General features: G+C 37.1%; 1 protein-coding gene across 2 annotated transcripts in view; it reads left to right on the plus strand.

The window, feature by feature from the left end:
* gus (gustavus) overlaps window positions 1-26,662 on the plus strand; it is a 336,617-nt gene extending 309,955 nt beyond the window's left edge. For both annotated transcript variants that reach the window (XM_067766117.1, XM_067766116.1), the window contains one exon: window positions 26,010-26,662. In XM_067766117.1, the coding sequence (XP_067622218.1) occupies window positions 26,010-26,149 (140 nt within the window). In that variant the 3' untranslated portion in view covers window positions 26,150-26,662. The remainder of the gene's footprint in view (window positions 1-26,009) is intronic.
* Window positions 26,663-27,048: the final 386 nt, after the last annotated feature.

The raw sequence follows: 27,048 nt of genomic DNA on the forward strand, positions 1-27,048 counted from the left end.
TTTTTTTTAAAGCTTCAAAAGTGGGGGGTCCAGCTGGACGTCCAGCTAGACCCCTCCTCGTAAGCCCTAGGCCAAACAAAACAATTTAAATGTGGGAATTATGTGTTATTTACGTGCTCAATAGTGCGAAAAAGAATTCGGGTTTTTGACAACTTTTAATGATTTTTTTAAAAGTTCAAAAGTGGGGGGTCCAGCTAGACCACCCCCCCCCCTCGTAAGCACTAGGCCAAACAAAACAATTTAAATGTGGGAATTATGTGCTATTTACATGCTCAATAGTGCCAAAAAGAATTCGGTTTTTTGACAACTTTTAATGATTGTTTTAAAACTTCAAAAGTGGGGGGTCCAGCTGGACGTCCAGCTAGACCCCCCCTCGTAAGCACTAGGCCAAACAAAACAATTTAAATGTGGGAATTATGTGCTATTTACGTGCTCAATAGTGCCAAAAAGAATTCGGTTTTATGACAACTTTTAATGATTGTTTTAAAACTTCAAAAGTGGGGGGTCCAGCTGGACGTCCAGCTAGACCCCCCTCATAAGCACTAGGTCAAACAAAAAAATTTAGGTGTGGGAATTATGTGCTATTTATGTGTTCCAACATAAGCTACGGTCTGTCCAGAAGAACAGAGGGTGACAAGGGGGGAGCGGGGGCATATAAACCCAGAGGAAAAATCGAAACGGGATAACTGCAGAATTTTGTGCTATTGATGGGCTCGATAGTTCCAAAAACGATTCGCTTTTTTGACAACTTTTAATGTTTTTTTTTTTAAACATCAAAAGTGTGGGTCCAGCTGGACGTCCAGCTAGACCCCCCCCCCCCCTCGTAAGCACTAGGCCAAACAAAACAATTTAAATGTGGGAATTATGTGCTATTTACGTGCTCAATAGTGCCAAAAATAATTCGGGTTTTTAACAACTTTTAATGATTTTTTTAAAACTTCAAAAGTGGGGGGTCCACCTGGACGTCCAGCTAGACCCCCCCCCCCCCTCGTAGGTACTAGGCCAAACAAAACAATTTAAATGTGGGAATTATGTGCTATTTACGTGCTCAATAATGCCAAAAAGAATTCGGTTTTTTGACAACTTTTAATGATTGTTTTAAAACTTCAAAAGTGGGGGGGTCCAGCTGGACGTCCAGCTAGACCCCCCCCCTCATAAGCACTAGGTCAAACAAAAAAATTTAGATGTGGGAATTATGTGCTATTTATGTGTTCCAACATAAGCTACGGTCTTTTTAAAACTTCAAAAGTGAGGGGTCCAGCTGGACGTCCAGCTAGACCCCCCCCCCCTCGTAAGTGTACTAGGCCAAACAAAACAATTTAAATGTGGGAATTATGTGCTATTTACGTGCTCAATAGTGCCAAAAAGAATTCGGTTTTATGACAACTTTTAATGATTGTTTTAAAACTTCAAAAGTGGGGGTCCAGCTAGACCCCCCCTCGTAAGCACTAGGCCAAACAAAACAATTTAAATGTGGGAATTATGTGCTATTGACGTGCTCAATAGTGCCAAAAAGAATTCGGGTTTTTAACAACTTTTAATGATTTTTTTAAAACTTCAAAAGTGAGGGGTCCAGCTGGACGTCCAGCTAGAGCCCCCCCCCCCCCCCCCCACTCGTAAGCACTAGGCCAAACAAAACAATTTAAATGTGGGAATTATGTGCTCTTTACGTGCTCAATAGTGCCAAAAAGAATTCGGTTTTTTGACAACTTTTAATGTTTTTTTTAAAGCTTCAAAAGTGGGGGGTCCAGCTGGACGTCCAGCTAGACCCCTCCTCGTAAGCCCTAGGCCAAACAAAACAATTTAAATGTGGGAATTATGTGCTATTTACGTGCTCAATAGTACCAAAAAGAATTCGGGTTTTTGACAACTTTTAATGATTTTTTTAAAAGTTCAAAAGTGGGGGGTCCAGCTGGACGTCCAGCTAGACTCCCCCCCCTCGTAAGCACTGGGCCAAATAAAACAATTTAAATGTGGGAATTATGTGCTATTTACGTGCTCAATAGTGCCAAAAAGAATTCGGGGTTTTGACAACTTTTAATGATTTTTTTAAAACTTCAAAAGTGGGGGGTCCAGCTGGACGTCCAGCTAGACCTTCCTCGTAAGCACTAGACCAAACAAAACAATTTAAATGTGGGAATTATGTGCTATTTACGTGCTCAATAGTGCCAAAAAGAATTGAGGTTTTTGACAACTTTTAATGATTTTTTTAAAAGTTCAAAAGTGGGGGGTCCAGCTGGACGTCCAGCTAGACCCCCCCTCGTAAGCACTGGGCCAAATAAAACAATTTAAATGTGGGAATTATGTGCTATTTACGTGCTCAATAGTGCCAAAAAGAATTCGGTTTTTTGACAACTTTTAATGATTTTTTTAAAACTTCAAAAGTGGGGAGTCCAGCTGGACGTCCAGCTAGACCCCCCCCCCCCCCCTCGTAAGCACTAGGCCAAACAAAACAATTTAAAGGTGGGAATTATGTGCTATTTACGTGCTCAATAGTGCCAAAAAGAATTTGGGTTTTTGACAACTTTTAATGATTTTTTTTAAAACTTCAAAAGTGGGGGGTCCAGCTGGACGTCCAGCTAGACCCCCCCTCGTAAGCCCTAGGCCAAACAAAACAATTTAAATGTGGGAATTATGTGCTATTTACGTGCTCAATAGTGCCAAAAAGAATTCGGGTTTTTGACAACTTTTAATGATTTTTTTAAAACTTCAAAAGTGGGGGGTCCAGCTGGACGTCCAGCTAGACCCCCCCCCCCTCGTAAGCACTAGGCCAAACAAAACAATTTAAATGTGGGAATTATGTGCTATTTACGTGCTCAATAGTGCCAAAAAGAATTCGGGTTTTTGACAACTTTTAATGATTTTTTTTAAACTTCAAAAGTGGGGGGTCCAGCTGGACGTCCAGCTAGACCCCCTCCCCCTCATAAGCACTAGGTCAAACAAAAAAATTTAAATGTGGGAATTATGTGCTATTTACGTGCTCAATAGTGCCAAAAAGAATTCGGTTTTTTGACAACTTTTAAAACTTCTAAGTGAGGTCCCCTCGTAAGCACTAGGCCAAACAAAACAATTTAAATGTGGGAATTATGTGCTATTTACGTGCTCAATAGTGCCAAAAAGAATTCGGTTTTTTGACAACTTTTAATGATTGTTTTAAAACTTCAAAAGTGAGGGGTCCAGTTGGACGTCCAAGGGGGGAGCGGGGGCATATAAACCCAGAGGAAAAATTGAAACGGGATAACTGCAGAATTTTGTGCTATTTATGGGCTCGATAGTTCCAAAAACGATTCGTTTTTTTGACAACTTTTAATGTTTTTTTTAAAACATCAAAAGTGTGGGTCCAGCTGCACGTCCAGCTAGACCCCTCCTCGTAAGCCCTAGGCCAAACAAAACAATTTAAATGTGGGAATTATGTGCTCTTTACGTGCTCAATAGTGTCAAAAAGAATTCGGGTTTTTGACAACTTTTAATGATTTTTTTTAAACTTCAAAAGTGGGGGGCCTAGCTGGACCCCCCCCTCGTAAGCACTGGGCCAAACAAAACAATTTAAATTTGGGAATTATGTGCTCTTTACGTGCTCAATAGTGCCAAAAAGAATTCGGGTTTTTGACAACTTTTAATGATTTTTTTAAAGCTTCAAAAGTGGGGGGTCCAGCTGGACGTCCAGCTAGACCCCTCCTCGTAAGCCCTAGGCCAAACAAAACAATTTAAATGTGGGAATTATGTGCTCTTTACGTGCTCAATAGTGCCAAAAAGAATTCGGGTTTTTGACAACTTTTAATGATTTTTTTAAAGCTTCAAAAGTGGGGGGTCCAGCTGGACGTCCAGCTAGACCCCTCCTCGTAAGCCCTAGGCCAAACAAAACAATTTAAATGTGGGAATTATGTGTTATTTACGTGCTCAATAGTGCGAAAAAGAATTCGGGTTTTTGACAACTTTTAATGATTTTTTTAAAAGTTCAAAAGTGGGGGGTCCAGCTAGACCACCCCCCCCCCCTCGTAAGCACTGGGCCAAATAAAACAATTTTAATGTGGGAATTATGTGCTATTTACGTGCTCAATAGTGCCAAAAAGAATTTGGGTTTTTGACAACTTTTAATGATTTTTTTAAAACTTCAAAAGTGGGGGGGTCCAGCTGGACGTCCAGCTAGACCCCCCCCCCCCTCGTAAGCACTAGACTAAACAAAACAATTTAAATGTGGGAATTATGTGCTATTTACGTGCTCAATAGTGCCAAAAAGAATTCGGGTTTTTGACAACTTTTACTAATTTTTTTAAAACTTCAAAAGTGGGGCGTCCAGCTGGACGTCCAGCTAGACCCCCCCCCCCCCCTAGTAAGCACTAGGCCAAACAAAACAATTTAAATGTGGGAATTATGTGCTATTTACGTCATAGCACTAGGTCAAACAAAAAATTTTAATGTGGGAATTATGTGCTATTTATGTGCTCCAACATAAGCTACGGTCTGTCCAGAAAACCAGAGGATGACAAGGGGGGAGCGGGGGCATATAAACCCAGAGGAAAAATCGAAACGGGATAGGTGCAGAATTTTGTGGCCCTAGGCCAAACAAAACAATTTAAAAGTGGGAATTATGTGCTTTTTACGTGCTCAATAGTGCCAAAAAGAATTCGGGTTTTTGACTACTTTTAATGATTTTTTTAAAAGTTCAAAAGTGGGGGGTCCAGCTGGACGTCCAGCTAGACCCCCCCCTCGTAAGCACTAGGCCAAAAAAAAACAATTTAAATGTGGGAACTATGTGCTATTTACGTGCTCAATAGTGCCAAAAAGAATTCGGTTTTTTGACAACTTTTAATGATTTTTTAAAACTTCAAAAGTTGGGGGTCCAGCTGGACGTCCAGCTAGACCCCCCCTCGTAAGAACTAGGCCAAACAAAACAATTTAAATGTGGGAATTATGTGCTATTTACGTCATAGGACTAGGTCAAACAAAAAATTTAAATGTGGGAATTATGTGCTATTTATGTGCTCCAACATAAGCTACGGTCTGTCCAGAAAACCAGAGGGTGACAAGGGGGGAGCGGGGGTATATAAACCCAGAGGAAAAATCGAAACGGGATAGGTGCAGAATTTTGTGGCCCTAGGCCAAACAAAACAATTTAAAAGTGGGAGTTATGTGATTTTTACGTGCTCAATAGTGCCAAAAAGAATTCGGTTTTTTGACAACTTTTAATGATTTTTTTAAAACTTCTAAAGAGGGGGGTCTAGCTGGACGTCCAGCTAGACCCCCCCTCGTAAGCACTAGACCAAACAAAACAATTTAAATGTGGGAATTATGTGCTATTAACGTGCTCAATAGTGCCAAAAAGAATTCGGTTTTTTGACAACTTTTAATGATTTTTTTAAAACTTCAAAAGAGGGGGGGGGGGGGGTCCAGCTACACGTCCAGCTAGACCCCCCCCTCGTAAGCACTAGGCCAAACAAAACAATTTAAATGTGGGAATTATGTGCTATTTACGTGCTCAATAGTGCCAAAAAGAATTCGGGTTTTTAACAACTTTTAATAATGAGCCCATAAATAGAAAAAAATTCTGCACCTATACCGTTTCGATTTTTCCTCTGGGTTTATATGCCCCCGCTCCCCCCTTGTCACCCTCTGTTTTTCTGGACAGACCGTAGCTTATGTTGGAGCACATAAATAGCACATAATTCCCACATTTAAATTTTTTTGTTTGACCTAGTGCTTACGAGGGGGGTCTAGCTGGACCCCCCACTTTTGAAGTTTTAAAAAAATCGTTAAAAGTTGTCAAAAAAACCGAATTCTTTTTGGCACTATTGAGCACGTAAATAGCACATAATTCCCACATTTAAATTGTTTTGTTTGGCCTAGTGCTTACGAGGGGGGGGGGGTCTAGCTGGACGTCCAGCTGGACCCACCTCTTTTGATGTTTTAAAAAAAACATTAAAAGTTGTCAAAAAACGAATCGTTTTGGGAACTATCGAGCCCATAAATAGCACAAAATTCTGCACCTATCCCGTTTCGATTTTTCCTCTGGGTTTATATGCCCCGCCCCCCCCCCCCCCCCTTGTCATCCTCTGTTTTTCTGGACAGACCGTAGTTTATGTTGGAGCACATAAATAGCACATAATTCCCACATTTAAATTTTTTTGTTTGACCTAGTGCTTACGAGGGGGGTCTAGCTGGACCCCCCACTTTTGAAGTTTTAAAAAAATCATTAAAAGTTGTCAAAAAACCGAATTCTTTTTGGCACTATTGAGCACGTAAATAGCACATAATTCCCACATTTAAATTGTTTTGTTTGGCCTAGTGCTTACGAGGGGGGGGGGTCTAGCTGGACGTCCGGCTGGACCCCCCACTTTGGAAGTTTTAAAAAATCAAAAACCGAATTCTTTTGGCACTATTGAGCACGCAAATAGCACATAATTCCCACATTTAAATTGTTTTGTTTGGCCTAGTCTTACGAGGGGGGGGGGGGGGGTCTAGCTGGACGTCCAGCTGGACCCACCACTTTTGATGTTTTAAAAAAACATTAAAAGTTGTCAAAAAAATGAATCGTTTTTGAAACTATCGACCCCATAAATAGCACAAAATTCTGCACCTATCCCGTTTTCGATTTTTCCTCTGGGCTTATATGCCCCCGCTCCCCTCCCCCCCCTTGTCACCCTCTGTTTTTCTGGACAGACCGTGGCTTATGTTGGAGCACATAAATAGCACATAATTCCCACATTTAAATTTTTTTGTTTGACCTAGTTCTTATGAGGGGGGGGTCTAGCTGGACGTCCAGCTGGACCCCCCACTTTTGAAGTTTTAAAAAATCATTAAAAGTTGTCAAAAAACCGAATTCTTTTTGGCACTATTGATCACGTAAATAGCACATAATTCCCACATTTAAATTGTTTTGTTTGGCCTAGTGCTTACTTTTGAAGTTTTAAAAAAATCATTAAAAGTTGTCAAAAAACCGAATTCTTTTTGGCACTATTGAGCACGTAAATAGCACATAATTCCCACATTTAAATTGTTTTGTTTGGTCTAGTGCTTACGATTGGGGGTCTAGCTGGACCCCCCACTTTAGAAGTTTTAAAAAAATCATTAAAAGTTGTCAAAAAACCCGATTTCTTTTTGGCACTATTGAGCACGTAAATAGCTCATAATTCCCACATTTAAATTTTTTTGTTTGACCTAGTGCTTATGAGGGGGGGGGGGGGGGGGGGGGGTCCTAGCTGGACCCCCACTTTTGAAGTTATAAAAAAATCATTAAAAGTTGTCAAAAACCCGAATTCTTTTTGGAACTATTGAGCACGTAAATAGCACATAATTCCCACATTTAAATTGTTTTGTTTGGCCTAGTGCTTACGAGGGGGATCTAGCTGGACCCCCACTTTTGAAGTTTTAAAAAAATCATTAAAAGTTGTCAAAAAACCGAATTCTTTTTGGCACTATTGAGCACGTAAATAGCACATAATTCCCACATTTAAATTGTTTTGTTTGGCCTAGTGCTTACGAGGGGGGTCTAGCTGGACGTCCAGCTGGACCCCCACTTTTGAAGTTTTAAAAAAATCATTAAAAGTTGTCAAAACCCCGAATTCTTTTTGGCAGTATTGAGCACGTAAATAACACATAATTCCCACATTTAAATTGTTTTGTTTGGCCTAGGGCTTACGAGGGGGGGTCTAGCTGGACGTCCAGCTGTACCCACCACTTTTGATGTTTAAAAAAAAACATTAAAGTTGTCAAAAAAACGAATCGTTTTTGGAACTATCGAGCCCATAAATAGCACAAAATTCTGCACCTATCCCGTTTCGATTTTTCCGTCTGGGGTTATATGCCCCTGCTCCCCCCCTTGTCAACCCTCTGTTTTTCTGGACAGACCGTAGCTTATGTTGGAGCACATAATTCCCACATTTTAAATTGTTTTGTTTGGCCTCGTGCTTACGAGGGTGGTCTAGCTGGACGTCCAGCTGGACCCCCCCACTTTAGAAGTTTTAAAAAAACCATTAAAAGTTGTCAAAAAATCGAATTATTTTTGGCACTATTGAGCACGTAAATAGCTCATAATTCCCACATTTAAATTTTTTGTTTGACCTAGTGCTTATGAGGGGGGGGTCTAGCTGGACCCCGCACTTTTGAAGTTTTAAAAAAATCATTAAAAGTTGTCAAAAACCGAATTCTTTTTGGCACTATTGAGCACGTAAATAGCACATAATTCCCACATTTAAATTGTTTTGTTTGGCCTACTGCTTACGAGGGGGGGGGGGGTCTAGCTGGACCCCCCACTTTTGAAGTTTTAAAAAAATCATTAAAAGTTGTCAAAAAAACGAATCGTTTTTGGAACTATCGAGCCCATAAATAGCACAAAATTCTGCACCTATCCCGTTTCGATTTTTCCGTCTGGGGAAATATGCCCCCGCTCCCCCCTTGTCAACCCTCTGTTTTTCTGGACAGACCGTAGCTTATGTTGGAGCACATAAATAGCACATAATTCACATTTAAATTTTTTTGTTTGACCTAGTGATTATGAGGGGGGGGGGGTCTAGCTGGACGTCCAGCTGGACCCCCCATTTTGAGGTTAAAAAAAAGTACTTAAATTTTGAGCACAAAATTTTTAATTTTGGAAACAAATTAGCACATAAATAGCACATAAAACCTGGGCTACCGAATTTCGAATCCATCGTGGGGGGGGGGGGGGGGGGTCCAGCTTGACGGACCTATATAATTGATATGAATTTCTCATTAAAATCAATATATTTTTTTGAAATCTCCAACATTGAAGGTTTCTTCGTTTCTTCTTAGTACGAAACCGCATGATAAAATAGATTTTGTTTCTTAATCAAATCTAGAGCTTAATTTTAAATATAAAGCAAATATATATATACGAATATAAAGAAAGAACAAACAAAAATATATAAACATATATTAAATTTATATGAAGGTAAGAATTAAATCCATTTTTGATTTTTGAATTTTTGAGTTGTAGGAAATGCAATTTGTGTGCAGGGGGATATAGCTACGAAAGTCTCTAATCCATAAGCGTAAAAGAAACTTTTAAATAAATAGAAGTTATCAGACTTCTCATAAATATGTAAATATGTTGGAATGCAAAACAAAACAAAAAAAATTATCTACCCACATACTACGCAAGTATGTATACTTCATAAACAACCAAAAAAGAAAAAAAAAACAATTTTTGATTGAATCCATTTCGACTGTTAAGAGTAACGATGCGCTGGCATGCGTAAATTGCTAGCGGTAGTATGAGTATAGAAGTAAAATTTATAAAATAGAAGCTGAATTTGTAAAGAAAAACAAAAAGAGAAGAAATACAGCTGAGTGAACTAACCACCTATGTACATGTAAAGATGTATGTATGTACATATATTTGTTCTGTTTTTGAGAAACCCTTTTAAGAGAAGTTTTCAGCACCCCGACGCAACTCATCAGGCGCCTGCTGACATCACTCGGAAAAATGTAAGTGCTCTTTAATTTATTACTCTTTATTCTATATATTGATATATGGGTAAAGCAATGCAATCTCGTAAAAGGTGCAAAGCCTTGTAGTTATGTATATATAGATAATACTTTGTTTAAGAAAGAGATCGTGTTGGTTTCCTATATAATTTGGTATCTCTTTAAAGCTGGAGACATTGGTGATTTATCGGTAACCGTATCGGTAACCTTATACCAGCTGATTCGACCAACCTTATGAGAATCAATGCAATCGATTATTGGTGCCACTAAGGTCGTAACCGTACCAATTGGGTTTTGGTTTACTGTCGTAACGATAAAGAGCTGATTACGTTAGGGATACGGATACAGCGATACGACATACGGCACCAATGACTCCGGCTTAAATCAGGGCTCTTCAAAATTTAAAGTGCGCCTGTATTAGTGAGAGCGCAATCGTCGCAATATTCGTGCGGGTGAGTTGATTTTTCATTTATTCGCTTACTAGCGAGCAACGAGCTAACAACAAGATCTTTTATTTATTTGAATAAGCAAAATGACAAATGAAGATTATTTATGTTACCCAAATTAAGCAAATGCAATGCAATTTATGCTACAAATGCTTTGCAGAAAGCAAACTATTTTCTCTAAAATGACATTTTACCGTTTTCCATAATAACATTGACAAATTAAATCAAAATAATAAAGAAAAGAAGCTGGCATTTCTAGAAACCATAAAATACTGGTTAATAGGTATGGAATGCTTTGCTGAAGAAATCAAGCCAAAAACGTATTTAAAAAACGAATTGTCATCCTTAATTTCTTTTGACATTGTCAAAGCGGGTAGACCATTATCTGATGGTAAATTTATCAAAAATGTACTGTTAAAAGTTGTAAAGAAATTAAATTTTAATTGATTGAAACAGTACCTGTATCTTCGGCCACTCTTATGCGTCGTACCGACCATCTAGGTATGTGCATTAAAGATAAAATATTAAAAGTTTGGAAGATTGTACATTTTTATACTCAGTTGAGCAGAGCTCATAGAGTACATTAACTTTGATTGGATAACGGTTGGTTGTACAGGTATAAAGGAATCGAGATAGATATAGACTTCCATATATCAAAATCATCAGTATCGAAAAAAAATTTGATTGAGCCATGTCCGTCCGTCCGTTCGTCCGTTAACACAATAACTTGAGTAAATTTTGAGGTATCTTGACGAAATTTGGTATGTAGGTTCCTGGGCACTCATCTCAGATCGCTATTTAAAATGAACGATATCGGACTATAACCACGCCCACTTTTTCGATATCGAAAATTTCGAAAAATCGAAAAGTGCGATAATTCATTAAACTTGGTAGGTGGGTTGAACTTATGACGCAGAATAGAAAATAAGTAAAATTTTGGACAATGGGCGTGGCACCGCCCACTTTTAAAAGAAGGTAATTTAGAAGTTTTGCAAGCTGTAATTTGGCAGTCGTTGAATATATCATGATGAAATTTGGCAGGAACGTTACTTGTATTACTATATGTATGCTTAATAAAAATTAGCAAAATCGGAGAACGACCACGCCCACTTTTAAAAAAAAATTTTTTTAAAGTAAAATTGTAACAAAAAATTTAATATCTTAACAGTATATAAGTAAATTACGTCAACATTCAACTCCAGTAATGATATGGTGCAACAAAATACAAAAATAAAAGAAAATTTCAAAATGGGCGTGGCTCCGCCTTTTTTTAATTTAATTTGTCTAGGATACTTTTAACGCCATAAGTCGAACAAAAATTAACCAATCCTTTTGAAATTTGGTAGGGGCATAGGTTTAATCACCCCTATTCTGCATTTCGATTACGTTCCCGTTCTACGCTCCGCTTCAATCGAAGTTTGGTATTCTGCATTACGACGGAATCGTAAAGAGAAGAGGAAGAGCAAATAATTTTTCGAAATCAGCTGTTGGTAGGAATGTGTGAACATTGGAACAAAATAAATTAAAGAAAATTTGTAAATAACACTGAAAAACGTTTATATTTCATTAGCCACGCCATTTTGTATAAAAAAGCAATAGAATATATTGCCGCAGTGTTATATTTTTTTGAGTGAAGTGCTTTCATAATTGTAAGTGTGTTTTTGTCGTTCTCTTGGCCAATTCCCTGCCGTGGCCACCAAGTTTTGTTAAAACGGACTCCTGCATGAATATAGTTGACATTTTCTGAATTTTAAGGATGCTACTTTCATTGCGCTGGCCTAAAATACTTTATAAAGGTTTATTTATTCTTTCCGCAAGGATTGTTTACGTTTTCGCTTCACCTTCCTCTACGCCGGCAGCTTGCTTTGGCATATAACTGGACCCAACGAACAGACACAAATTATAGCTGTCTATTATAATGGAATCATTTATGGAGTTGGAAAGCAACGCATACGAAAATTGCCAGGCGAGAATGGAAAGGAAAATATTGCGAGATTTGTGTAACCCATTTGAGATGAGTGACGAATTGTAAGAAATTGAACTTAAAAGTGGTAAAGTTTAATGACTTATTTTCTTATTTAGGTTAGTTAGATACTTTTGCGGGGCAAATACGTCCAAGGACTTCGACATCGACATGTTGTTTTTGACCTGGAAACATATAAAAAACAATCATCATCAAGCCTTCTACGTTTCTTAACAAGTTTTACTTACATTTTTGTTAAAATTCTGTTATAAATAAAATAAAAAGAAAATATTTTCCGTCAACTAATTTGCGACTTAGAAAAACGGAACTGCGATCGAAATGCAGAATACACAAAATCGAACGATTCGAAATTGGATCGAAAGAGATTGGAACACAGAATACCAAAATTGCCAAATCGAAAAAATTCCAATCCAAGTCGAAATGCAGAATAGAGCTGAATATCTTTAAAGTATATAAGTAAATTATGTCAACATTGAACTCCAGTAATGATATGGTGCAACAAAATACAAAAACAAAAGAAACTTTCAAAGTGGGCGTGGCTCCGTCCTTTTTCATTTGATTTGTCTAGGATGCATTTAATGCCATAAGTTGAACAAATATTTACCAATCCTTGTGAAATTTGCTAGGCGCTTAGATTCTAGGACGATAACTATTTTTTGTGAAAAAGGGCGAAATCGGTTGAAGCCACACCCAGTTTTTATACACAGTAGATCGTCTGTCCTTCCGCTCGGCCGTTAACACGATAACTTGAGCAAAAATCGATATATCTTTACTAAACTCAGTTCACATAATTACCTGAACACACTTTGTATTGGTATAAAAAATGGCCGAAATCCGACTATGACCACGCCCACTTTTTCGATTTCGAAAATTACGAAAAATGAAAAAATGTCATAATTGTATACCAAATACGAAAAAAGGGATGAAACATGGTAATTGCATTGGTTTATTGGCGCAAAATATAACTTTAGAAAAAAACTTTGTAAAATGGGTGTGACACCTACCATATTAAGTAGAAGAAAATGAAAAAGTTCTGCAGGGCGAAATCGAAAGCCCATGGAATCATGGCAGGAATACTATTCATGGTATTACATATATAAATAAATTAGCGGTACCCGACAGATGATGTTCTGGGTCACCCTGGTCCACATTTTGGTCGAAATCTCGAAAACGCCTTCACATATACAACTACCACAACTCCCTTTTAAAATTCTTATTAATACCTTTAATTTGACACCCATATTGTACGAACACATTATAGAGTAACCCCCGGTCCACCTTTATAGCAATATCTCGAAAAGGCGTCCACCCATAGAACTAAGGCCCACTCCCTTTTAAAACACTCATTAACACCTTTCGTTTGATACCCATGTCGTACGAACAAATTCTAGAGTCACCCCTGGTCCACCTTTATGGCGATATCTCGAAAAGGCGTCCACCTATAAAACTAAGGCCCACTCCCTTTTAAAATACTCATTAACACCTTTCATTTGATACCCATATCGTACAAACAAATTCTAGAGTCACCCCTGGTCCACCTTTATGGCGATATCTCGAAAAGGCGTCCACCCATAGAACTAAGGCCCACTCCCCTTTAAAATATTCATTAACATCTTTCATTTGATACCCATATCGTACAAACAAATTCTAGAGTCACCGCTGGTCCACCTTTATGGCAATATCTCGAAAAGGCGTCCACCCATAGAACTAAGGCCCACTCCCTTTTAAAACACTCATTAACACCTTTCATTTGATACCCATATCGTACAAACAACACATTCCAGGGTTACCCTAGGTTCATTTTCCTACATGGTGATTTTCCCTTAATAAATTAGCGGTACCCGACAGATGATGTTCTAGGTCACCCTGGTCCACATTTTGGTCGAAATCTCGAAAACGCCTTCACATATACAACTACCACAACTCCCTTTTAAAATTCTTATTAATACCTTTAATTTGACACCCATATTGCACAAACACATTATAGAGTCACCCCTGGTCCACCTTTATAGCAATATCTCGAAAAGGCGTCCACCCATAGAACTAAGGCCCACTCCCTTTTAAAACACTCATTAACACCTTTCGTTTGATACCCATGTCGTACGAACAAATTCTAGAGTCACCCCTGGTCCACCTTTATGGCGATATCTCGAAAATCCGTCAACCTATAGAACTAAGGCCCACTCCTTTTTAAAATACTCATTAACACCTTTCATTTGATACCCATATCGTAAACAAATTCTAAAGTCACCCCTGGTCCACCTTTATGGCGATATCTCGAAAAGGCGTCCACCTATAGAACTAAGGCCTACTCCCTTTTAAAATACTCATTAACACCTTTTATTTGATACCCATATCGTACAAACAAATTCTAGAGTCACCCCTGGTCCACCTTTATAACGATATCCCGAAAAGGCGTCCACCTATAGAACTAAGGCCCACTCCCTTTTAAAATACTCATTAACACTTTCATTTGATACCCATATCGTAAACAAATTCTAAAGTCACCCCTGGTCCACCTTTATGGCGATATCTCGAAAAGGCGTCCACCTATAAAACTAAGGCCCACTCCCTTTTAAAATACTCATTAACACCTTTCATTTGATACCCATATCGTACAAACAAATTCTAGAGTCACCCCTGGTCCACCTTTATGGCGATATCTCGAAAAGGCGTCCACCCATAGAACTAAGGCCCACTCCCCTTTAAAATATTCATTAACATCTTTCATTTGATACCCATATCGTACAAACAAATTCTAGAGTCACCGCTGGTCCACCTTTATGGCAATATCTCGAAAAGGCGTCCACCCATAGAACTAAGGCCCACTCCCTTTTAAAACACTCATTAACACCTTTCATTTGATACCCATATCGTACAAACAACACATTCCAGGGTTACCCTAGGTTCATTTTCCTACATGGTGATTTTCCCTTAATAAATTAGCGGTACCCGACAGATGATGTTCTAGGTCACCCTGGTCCACATTTTGGTCGAAATCTCGAAAACGCCTTCACATATACAACTACCACAACTCCCTTTTAAAATTCTTATTAATACCTTTAATTTGACACCCATATTGTACAAACACATTATAGAGTCACCCCTGGTCCACCTTTATAGCAATATCTCGAAAAGGCGTCCACCCATAGAACTAAGGCCCACTCCCTTTTAAAACACTCATTAACACCTTTCGTTTGATACCCATGTCGTACGAACAAATTCTAGAGTCACCCCTGGTCCACCTTTATAGCAATATCTCGAAAAGGCGTCCACCCATAGAACTAAGGCCCACTCCCTTTTAAAATACTCATTAACACCTTTCATTTGATACCCGTATCGTACAAACAAATTCTAGTGTGACCCCTGGTCCACCTTTATGGCGATATCTCGAAAAGCCGTCCGCCTGTAGAACTAAGGCCCACTCCCTTTTAAAATACTCATTAACACCTTTCATTTGATACCCATATCGTACAAACAAATTCTAGAGTCACCCCTGGTCCACCTTTATGGCGATATCTCGAAAAGCCGTCCGCCTATAGGACTAAGGCCCACTCCCTTTTAAAATACTTATTAACACCTTTCATTTGATACCCATATCGTACAAACAAATTCTAGAGTCACCCCTGGTCCACCTTTATGGAGATATCTCGAAAAGGCGTCCACCTATAGAACTGAAGCCAACGCCCTTTTAAAAAACTCATTAACACCTTTCTTTTGATGCCCATATCGTACAAACAAATTCTAGAGTACCCCTGGTCCACCTTTATGGCGATGTCTCGAAAAGGCGTCCACCTATAGAACTAAGGCCCACGCCCTTTTTAAAATATTCATTAACACCTTTCATTTGATACCAATATCGTAAAAACAACACATTCCAGGGTTACCCTAGGTTCATTTTCCTACATGGTGATTTTCCCTTATTTTGTCTCCATAGCTCTCAACTGAGTATGTAATGTTCGGTTACACCCGAACTTAGCCTTCCTTACTTGTTTTCTATATGCCTAAATGAAAGGACGGACGTTAACGATGTGAGTCAACTGGCTATTTGCATTTGAAGCATTACAGCCGAATACGAAATTGGCGAGACCTTGTTTTCAAGTGAAAGCTTCTATGGAAACGTGACAGGGAACTCTTTGTTCGGCGTAGTAAAGGAAAAGCTTTTCGCCACTGTTGATATGCAGACACTTTCAGAAGTGTGTACAAATGGTGCAAACACTATAGTTGGAAGGTGCGAAGTCTTCGCAGGGCAACTTATTAACAATGGAATCTCAGCCCTCACCTTCCATTGTATGATACACCAGGCTGCACCCTCCTCAAAGTTTTTGTCGAACCATCCTGTAGTGAAAAAGGCCGAGGAAATAGTAAACAAAATACGTGGTGGTCACCAATCCCTATCTCATGGAAATTAATGTATTTAGCGACCTTTGTGATTTAAACAATTATTTATTTTGGTGATTAACAAAACCATATGTGTTTTATTTAACATTGACCTAAAGCCGGCAAAATAAATAATCTCATGGAAAGTTGGCAAAATTATTGAAAGAAAAAAATGTATTCAAAGGAACCTCACAATGTTTACGGACGTAAGATGGCTAAGCCGTGCGAATTGCCTCAACAGATTATTTGATTTGAGGGCAGAGGTTCTGGAGTTCCTCGAGAGAGAAAAAAAAAGTGCGACTCATATCGTTTTTGAAAGATAAAACTTTAGTTTTAGATTTGGCATTTTTGTCCGATACCACGAAGATGTTAAACGAGTTTAACTTGGAGTTTTAAGGTAAACAAAAAGTTTTCTGAATGCATATACAGCGCTAAATAATTTTAAGACTAAAATATTTTTACTTCTTTATGAAATAAATGCGAATAAATATTCAAGTTTTCCCAAAACTATACAGACTTTGGACGAATTCGGTATTAGTTGCAAGAAACAGGAATATACCAATATATTTCAGACGATTTTCGAAAACTTCGAAGATAGGTTTCACGATTTCGAAGGTATGAAACGCCATTTAAATGCGACGTTACTAAGTACTAGTTTGAAATCCAAAGTGAACTAGTCATCTTAAGGAGTGAAATGGTTATTCCCGATGACACGAATATGACTCAGTTCTGGAAGAACTTGATTGGAAACAATTACCCCATCTTAAAAAAAATTCGTTGATTTTTGTGAACAAACATTTTCCGATATTTATTTATTTATTTATTTACAAATAATGGTTGACTCAAATGCAAAGCGGTCGATTGCTAAAAATTTATGTAGTAATGTTATTTAAGAATTTATATAAGTGTCCCCAGTGGCGAGTCGTCGTGAGGAGCTCAGAAGGGAGCTTACGCGAGGTGCTCAGAAAGGAGCTTGGTGCCCGTAAGGGGGCTGACGCGACGTGCTCATAAAGGAGCCGTATGCCCAGTAGGGGGAACGCGCGTGCCTGTTTTCTACGGAAGAAATAATAATTCCAGCATATTAAAAAATAAATTAGTTTGTATCTCTTAGTTTAGATAGGCGAGTATTGCATTACGTATAGTGGCAAAAGTACATTCAAGACTAATACAGCTATACAAGTCATTGTAGTGCGAGCACCAGATAAGCAGAGGTTTATTTTTAGCAACGTTTCGAGGACATTACCCCTTTGTCGTCGAAATTTTGCTAAAAATAAGGAACGTAGTGTCTGGAAACCCTACGAGGAAGTGCTAAAAAGAATCGGCTGAGAAGGTCAGCAGAATCAATTTCTTCAATAATGAGCTTGTGGATGAACAATACACCCAGTAATATTCTCCGCGTTTCCAGAGTGGGTAAGCTAATAAGAAGAAGTATATTCCTGTATGGTGGGAGGTGGAGACTTGAGTCCCAGTTAAGGCCACGTAATGCGAATATCAAAAATTGATTTTGAACTGACTCAAGACGCTTTATATGATTTTGAGAAGCAGGGCACCAAACGCATGAGCAATACTCGAGTATTGGACGGACCAGCGATGTGTAAAGAATCTTAGTGAGGTACGGATCATCAAACTCGTTAGCCCATCTTTTAACGAACCTAAGTACAGTCAACGCTTTGTTGGCAATAGATGAAATATGCTTGTTGAAATTAAGTTGCGAAACTTGTTGGCTTCAAGAAATTTGAATAACATACTTCTAATACGAAATTGCCAAACAAATATCGTAGAAGAATGTATCCAACATATCACATAGTGAAATATACTTTTATATACATTGATTGATTTATTTATTATATTCGCAAAAATACATATGTAAAAAAAATATTAGATTTTAGCGGAAATAATTCCGGAAAGTGATCATATATTGTGGGATTGCTTAGGTACCCACAGATATGCCAGAACCAAGTTTTCGTATTGTTTGGAGTTGCGGAAGGGGTTGAAAACCCCTCTTCTTCCTCATTTGTTTGGGTCATGTTTATCTCGCAAACGGTGCGTCTAACAAAAATTATATTGATTTATCAGTTATGCAAAAAATCAGGTTGCTTCAGTTTTTACTTAATACCTCGAAAACTATCAGAGACACAATAAATGTTGGATACTCACTTTACTACTAATAAAATTGTTTACAACTTTTACAAAGTTTTTTTTTTCAATCCAACTTAAGAATAAACAAATATTCTGCTTTAAGAAGAAAGTTCTACAAAAAATTTTAGTTTGAAAAATATTTTTTAAACATTTTTCAAACTCATGAATGAGAGTTTTTATTTTTTTTAATAACACTTTGCGACATTGAAAATTCATCCAGAAAGTAACATAGTGTAGGCTGTTTGTATGGTCGAGTTATGTATAAAAATATTTTTATTTCTTGTTGTTGTACCCTCCATTGTTTTTTTTTTATTCACAAAAAACCGTTATTTCAGTTCTTGGCGAAGTCTTGAGCTCATAAGCTGGTCATTCTACCAAAAATTTTCGATTGCAATATATTTTTGAAAAGTTAAAAATTGAGCTTATGAAATATGTACATCTCTTTACTCTTTTTTTTTGTTGCAAACTTTTCAGGAGTTATCTGAATTTTTTTTTTTATTTTTGTAGTTTTAAGTCTAAAAATGTATTTCATTCATATTTCATGAAAACAAAGTGCTTTTGTTCAAAATTTTTCACTTTCTTTCATTTCTTCTTTTTCGTGCCAATCCCTTATATCATTTATCTTCCTCCTACTCCCACTTAGAAAAAATATATTTGAAATACAAAACTGCGAAGCGGGTGCTAGGGCTTTCAAATCTCAAGTTTGAAACAAGATTGAATTTGGGTTAACAATATGTTCATAGGCACTTTTACATAAGCATCGACGATATATAAATATAAGCTATTTATAAATATAAATATTTGTGAATACAAAGGAAAAATAATGCAAACATAATTTACTTATTGAGAAATAAAAACAAACACCTTTTAGTCGTTTAAAGTTTTTAAACGTTTATTTTTTCTTATTTCCGTATATTCCGTTTAGCACTCAATGTACATATATAAAAAATATATAAATTTACTTATTACACTGCTCTACAAAATTAAACTTATAAATTTAAAATTCTATGGATAAGTTTTTGCTTTTTTTTTTTTTTTGTTTTCTAAACTTTGCCTTTTTTGAAAAGGGAGATCCATTGATGTTATCATATCTCTGGAACGGGTTGTCCGATTTTGTTGGAGAAAACAGCATATAATAGCAAATAAAATTACCTTAAAATTGTTTAAATACCATTTTTTTTAAATATTTATTGGTTTCAGAGTTATTTGCATCGCATTATAACAAATCGATTTTTTGTATTAAAAATTTCCATTTTTTTTTTTTCTTCTTTAATTCGTAAAAAATCGAAAGAGACAAAAACTTACAACTTTTATTACATGATCGTAAAACTGTGAACATTCCAAATCAGGCAAGCTTTATTTCATGAAAATCCATGGATAAACGGTAATATTATTAACAATTAAGTGAATGAAGGGAAAATACGTATCTATATACTTATATAAAAAGAAGTGTACATTTTGATTGTCACTCCATAACTCGAGAACGGCTCGACAGATTGCCATGAAATTTTTAGGAAAGATACAGGAAGAGAGATGATGGTTAGTTGATTTTGAAATCCCAAATCGCTTAGCCATTCTTGAGTTATGCTTTTTTTTTAGAAACAATTTAAAATTAAAAAAAAAAAGTTTACATTTCGGTCCAACCTATTACAAGTTAATTTCATTAACAGCATACAAATGTTTAACAGATTAACCTGTCCAAATGCAAATGTTTATCAATCACTTTCTTCTGATGGTAACTATTGTTCACGCCTGCCTTTCCAACATATCTTCGTTAAGTTAATAATTTGCATACATACAAACACACACTCCCACTCATCGCACACATTCATGCTTTTGTTGTACAACGTAACGTCACCGTCTTCGCTTTTGTTTTTCGCTTTTTTTTATCATTTTGCTATTATCGCATATTCCACAACTGCAGCAACATAACGCAAACTCACCTGCACTAATATTACATTGCCTATATACTCTTCGCACTCATCGCTTATTTTGTCAACATTAAATAGTTGGACTTTTCCATGGAAAATTCCTAAACATAAATTCTGCTGCCTAAATTGAATTTTTTCTTAGCATGTAAGATCATTGAATTTGTAATCGTCAAAGAGTTACGACAAAATAAAGCCATATAAAAACCAAATTTCGTTTGTCTATTGATTTGGCATATACATAGATGTAGAAAAAGCTCTACATTTCTCCAACTATTATTAATTTAAAAAGTGATTTTAAGTGTGTTCAGTGCAAGAAAACATAGTTAAAAAAGATTTTTTCCATAATTTCATCATATGCATCAAAATGCCACCAACAAGACGATCAACTATAGGTCGACGTACGCGTAATTCTACCTATAGATTTAATCAAAGGAGAGCGCAAAGTGTAGAGGAACGCTCACAACAAAACCAAGTACAACAATTACGAAATGCACGTCGTCATAGATCGACAGATCCAAATCCAGCATCGAGTGTAAGAAATGCATTTTTAGAGACATGTTTGCACCTGAAATTATATGTATATGTAATTTAGAGGTTACAATTATGATGAATATACAAAAATCATATCATATTCCTACTTACCGATTTTCGAATAGTTGGTTAGTAAATCAGAAATGATTTCCTTATAATTTGGACCCCGATTATTTCCTAAAAAATTTTAAACAATCAGCCTAAATGAGTTCCAAGCAGCCTTTTCATCGGGTGATAGTAACGTCTCGAATGTTGAGTTCTGTAGTAGTTTTCGGATTTGTGGACCATCAAAAACACCTTCAGAAATTTTTGAAGCGGATAATTTTGGAAATATTGTTTGAATATAATCGAATGCTTTTTCATTTTTGTTTAGCGCCTTAACAAAATTCTTGACTAATCCAAGCTTGATGTGTAATGGCGGAAAAATCACATTCTCCTTTTTTATTAGCGCAGCATATTTTATTGTGTGTGCCTACTTCGTGATTGGTTCTTGCTGGCCAGTCCTTCCTTACATAATGTGCGCTTCGATCTCGGCTATCCCAAAGGCAAAGAAAACAACAATGTTTTGTGTAACCACCTTGTAGCCCAGTTAGTAAAGCTACCACTTTCAAGTCGCAACATATTTTCCAATTGTGTTTTTCTAAATGAATATATTTAAAAGCTTTCCAAAAAGTCCAGTTATATCATAGCAAAAACATATATTGTTTTTATTTCTATAAAAACAAGCATATGGCTTATGTCGCTCACGATAGGTAGTTATCGTAACCTGTTTTTCTAATAAATCTCTTTCTTTTAGACGGGATGCAAGTAGCTCTCACTTATCTTTTGGAAGCTCTAGGTGTCTTATAAGATCGTTTAACAAGGACTGTGTCAGAGGCTTTGGGCAAAATCCATCTGATACGCTGGAGATTTTTGAAGACGAAGAAATAGGCGATGGAGGAACTTCAGTATACGTATCATGTTGATTTTCAGGACGTGGAACTCCATCTGAATCTAGCACGGGAAGAGTAAAACCACCAGCTGAAATCGTGGGATAAGACCAAATCATATGTTTTCCAAATCATTTTTTTTAATTAAACAAAAGTAACAGTTAGCATCATGATCACATGTTTCTCTTCACATCATAGGTTTTTCAATTTGCATGTTTTCTCTGTGAAAAATGAGTATCATAAATATTTTTAATTAATAAATGTAATTGTTACTTACTGAGGGTAGGATTTCCATTTCTTTAAAATATATATACAGCTATCACAAATTGAATTTGGCGTCCAATATTGGCTCAAATTCTCAACATCTATTTTAAAATAATCCTTATATGAATTTTGTAGTGAAATAGTGAAATTTCTCCGCCCTTTTGCTGTAGTGTAAAGACCACATACATAACAAAATATATTCGGATCATTTTTGCAGACAAATTTTCTACTGTTATTATTAATTTTTTTAAAATTCACTAACCAATTAATAGTTTTTTACTGTTGTTGACAACTTGACTTTTCGCGATCAGGAATGCTAGGTAAATAACATTGAATGAACTAAATGAATTACTTTAAATAGTCGCAGGCCACTTCGATTTTCAAAAGTATGTATCTTTTTTTTCGTTAAGTTTGTCACAATCGACGACAATATACCATACAGAGCAGTTATCTAATGAGTTTGTAAATTTTTTAACCACTACCTGCGAAAGGGTTTGAAAAAAGGGGTTTTCAAAAAAACTTCATGTGCTATGGGAAATGGCCTATTCAGTAGATAGGTATAACAGTTTCTATGACGGACTGATAATTTGATTTTTTTGTTTTTATGATTTAAGCATTCTAAGAACATCGCAAGAAATGCCTCAAGGAAAAAGTTGTATTTATTTGATAACAAATATATATGACCATACTTCTTTCTTACGAAAACCCGCGTTGGCAACTTAAATTTTTCATACAGTATGAGGCATTTTTTCTTATGATCTGCCTTTTGCCTTAAGAAAAATTGACGGGGAAAAATTTCTTGAGTGTCATTATGGAGTTTTCTCATTTTTGGCGATGCCCGAAGTAAGTTTTAAAAAGACAAAGTTGCGCAAAATGTCATACCTAAATAATTTGTTTGTAAAAAACTATAATAGGCTTGATATGCAAAATTTTCGCTAAATTGGGTATTTTCACTTTATTGTCAATAAAACCAACATTTATTCATGTATTTTTACGAAATAAGGTTTTAATAATTTATAATGTTTACAGTTTTAAGACCGTGAAATAAAATTGGTAAGTTTTTAAAACCTTCGATTTTTTATGAATTTTTGAAAAATAAAAAAAGTTCGATTTTGCAAAAAAAAAAAATTTTTTACATTTTTATGTGAATAACTCCACAACCGTCGATCATATAAAAAAATGTTCTTGTCAAGACTTGAAGAAAATTTTGCGGTGAATCCACTGGTGTTTCTCTCAACGAATTTAGATAAGTAATTTCCAAGATATGATAAAAAAAAATGTAAAAACCTCTGTGAAAATTCGTGATTTTAGAAAAAGAAAAAAAAAAAACAAATCTTATCCATAGAATTTTAGATTTTGTGTGTTTTTGTACTTAGGGGGCCATAATACATCGAAATTAAATAGTTAGACTTCAAAGTAATTTCTCTTGTTGACTGGTGTTATATGCGTTAATTCTATCATATGTATCGCGCATAATTATTCATACATATTTTGATACCGATCAGCCGATACCCATCACCGATGTTGCTACGCCAAGTGCCAAGCGGCGACTAACTCAATTAACGACGACAGAGCGAATCATATGCGTGTGAATTGAGAGGGCACAATTGTGCTATAAAATGAAGAGCCCTGTTTTAAATACAGATATGTTTATATACAGGCAAGCCACATAATTACCTGTTTATGATTCGGTACCGTGCGCATTATCCACCACCTCAAACCGCACGTTCGTGACCTGCCTTTGGCGGTTTTTAACCACTTCCTCCAGCCACCGCGAGCTCGCGATGTTGTCGCACGCTATCACCTTCACACCATTGAACCATCCTCCTGATTCAAAGTTTTGAAGGGGATTTCTTGGTTGTTCCCTTTCATCATCCATCCAAAAGGATTGCTGCGATCAGGATTGAAGAACGCCACAGTCAATGACTGCTTTGCCACATCAATCATCTTCTCGGAAACAGATGGAGTCTTAGTGTTGTCTCCCTGGGGCACCTCAGAGAAAGCCGAAGTCTTAGCGTTGTACCCCTTTGGCTTGTCTCCTACTTCCGTGGTTGGCACTTCGCCACTTTTAACGCCCACTCTTTGACTTGCAGCTTTCAAGGTTGTTGCTTTCCAGGTAGTTTCTACCTCGCTATTGGAGTCCATCAGTCCTGCAGCTTTAGGCCTACTTGTGTTGTCTATACGGCTACCCTGCCTCGCGGCCCTTGGACTGAGTCCTTTCTGCCTCTTCAAAGCAGGATTGTTGCCTTCCGCCGAACGTTGCCTGTTCATTCTTTCGTTGCTTCTTCCTCCTCGAATCGATTGTAGTTCCGAGAGTTTTTCGCAGCAAACCCTTTTGTACTGCCTTCGAGCTACTTCCACCTGGTCACGGGTCCATTTCAAGCGTCGCTCTTCAGTTATGTTTGGTCGACCACTGCTTCCAAGCGTTGGAAAATTCTTAGTGCTGCACGGTACTGCGGCAGAGCTCTCTTACTTCCTCTGCTCCGTACCCTTCTCCACTCTACTACTCCGTTCTCATTTGAATGCTTTTCCAACACGGAGTTCGTTGAATCAGCACTACTCTCGCTCCCCGGGAAGGCTCCGTTTTAATACAGCCGAATTTATCTCCTGGCAGTAAATCGTCCAATAGGCACACTCCGCATAACACCCTGGATTAGGAGGTTGGCAGTTCTTGGTCACCCGATGCCCTCCTATGTGGCGAAACGGCGTAGATGCCAGTTCTAAACCGCTCTGCCTCATAGTCGGGCGCTATTGAGTTCGGCTAAGCCCTCACACCAACCACAAGATTGGTGAGGGTTAGTGAAAGTGAGTATTAGAAAAATGGATTGAAGAACCGCGGGACAGACCAATGACAGGTTTGGGGGCGCTGTAAGTTATTGGGGGTTAACACAGCGTCCATGGCTTCGCGCAAGTTGCGCCGAAAAGGGTGGGAAGACTCCACTTGACATTAATTTGTTGTCTTCAATATAATAAATAATTATTTATAGATCAGTAAAACCAAACATAACATTAAACACTTTCAGTCTACTGGAAAGCACCCTGGAATTCTAACAAAAAGCAAGAGCTTAAAGAAAAACCATATGGGCTGCAACAAAAAATCGTCATCTAATGAGATAATAGCACCTGATTGGTGCACTTTATTGACGGTGGTAAAGAATAAAAACAACAAACAGTAGAAAGCGAGTTATAAATGCAAACTTGCAAATTGCATTGATGGCCTGATGCGCTAAACGTCAAGCCTTCAATGAGCGAATGGGTAAACATTTTTTTTACTACTTTTTACCCTTTTGTTTTAAACTGGGCCAATAAAATCTTTAAATATTTCGAATTATCTATAAAATTACGTTTAGTAAAAAAAGAAGCCAATTTCGAACGAAACCGAATTGTTTGACGTTCACGATTTGTTAGCTACGTTCACTGAATTCATAATACGAAATTGTGAGAGCAACCATACGTTCATGTATCATTAATCAACTAATGTATCATTATGTTTTTAAATTTCTTTTAGGGCTCTCGGTGGTAGCGTGGTCCGCCATCCACACCGAGTGTCCTGGGTTGATGTCCCGGGCAAAGAAAATCAAAAACTTAGAAAAAACTTTTTCAAAACGAAAAAAAAAATTTCCTAAGCGGGGTTGCTCTTCCGCAGTGATTTAACAAACAGTTGAGAGTTTTTCTCCCATGAAAAGCTTCTCAATGAAAATTAAACTACCTTATGCCGCTTGGAGTACGGCATAAACCATGTATTTTCCGCCCGCCAATTTGCGCGGACAATTTTAAAGGTTCACTACGCAAATTGGAGAAACATCTCGGCCTAAATCTACTCGGAGGCAAATTGCGCGAAGTAATTTTTATTTTTTTTTTTTAATTAAATTTTTTAAGATATTTCTAATTAACCTATACCTGCTTTGAATATGCCTCTTTATGTAATTTATTCATATATTAATATACTCTTACTTTCCAGCTGAACCTTTGCCATTAATGGACCTTTGTAGAAGAACAATTCGCCAAAAAGTTGGACGTATGCATCTGGAAGAACGTGTTCAAGAGTTGCAACTTCCCCTGTCTATGAAGAAGTACCTCCTCTACAAAAATAGAAGATAATACTTTAATTTATTTAATTAAGATACAACTTACACTGAAAGTAACTTCACTGTCAAATATTATAATTAAGCTCAGATGTTGGCACTATAACCCGCGTAAGATCTCCAAATTTTGATCTACATATCGAACTTTAACAGCCAAAATAATGTAAGCTACAATAATAATGTTCTGGATATTTGTATGCACTGAGTAGTCGTCTGCACCTATCGCCAAAGTGTGATAAGTTGCGACAAGCCGTTGCAAAATATATCCAATCAGTTTTAGCGTAAGCGCTATACTCAAGCGGGGCATAAAAACCCATATCCGGTTTAAGAAATTCGTTGTTGCTTTAGTTGTTTTGGCAGCTCGATATTTACAATAACAAACGCATTAAATGTAGTTATATAATTTTTCACTTTTGACGAAAATTTAAAACTCGTTTTAAGAAATATATTTTATTTAGGTAAGCTAAAAATATTATAAAATATGTATTGATTGAACTAGATTAAACATTTTCCATTGATTTTCTATACATTCGATGACATTATCCAATTTTTATGCAAAATCACCAGCGTATTTCGAAAATCGAGTTAAATTTGTTTATGGTCGTCGTCGTGGTGAGCCGACCGTCATCCGGCTTGCAGCTAACTTTCGGAGCCTGAAAATTAAAAAAAAAACGACGCAAATTGGAAGGGAAGCTCGGCCAAAATATCCTCGAAAGTAAATCCTCTGCCTTGCAGATGCTGTTCTGAAACGGCATACAACATGTAAGTCCCGTCCCACCAATTTGTAGGGAAAATTAAAAAGGAGCACCACCCAACTTGGAACAGAAGATCGGCCTTAATTTCTCCGAAGGTAAATCGCACTAAGTATTTTTTTTTTTAAGATAACTTCACACTTAATCATATGTAACTCACGGA

This window comes from Eurosta solidaginis, chromosome 2, assembly GCF_040869045.1.
Source record: "Eurosta solidaginis isolate ZX-2024a chromosome 2, ASM4086904v1, whole genome shotgun sequence".
NCBI lineage: Eukaryota > Metazoa > Arthropoda > Insecta > Diptera > Tephritidae > Eurosta > Eurosta solidaginis.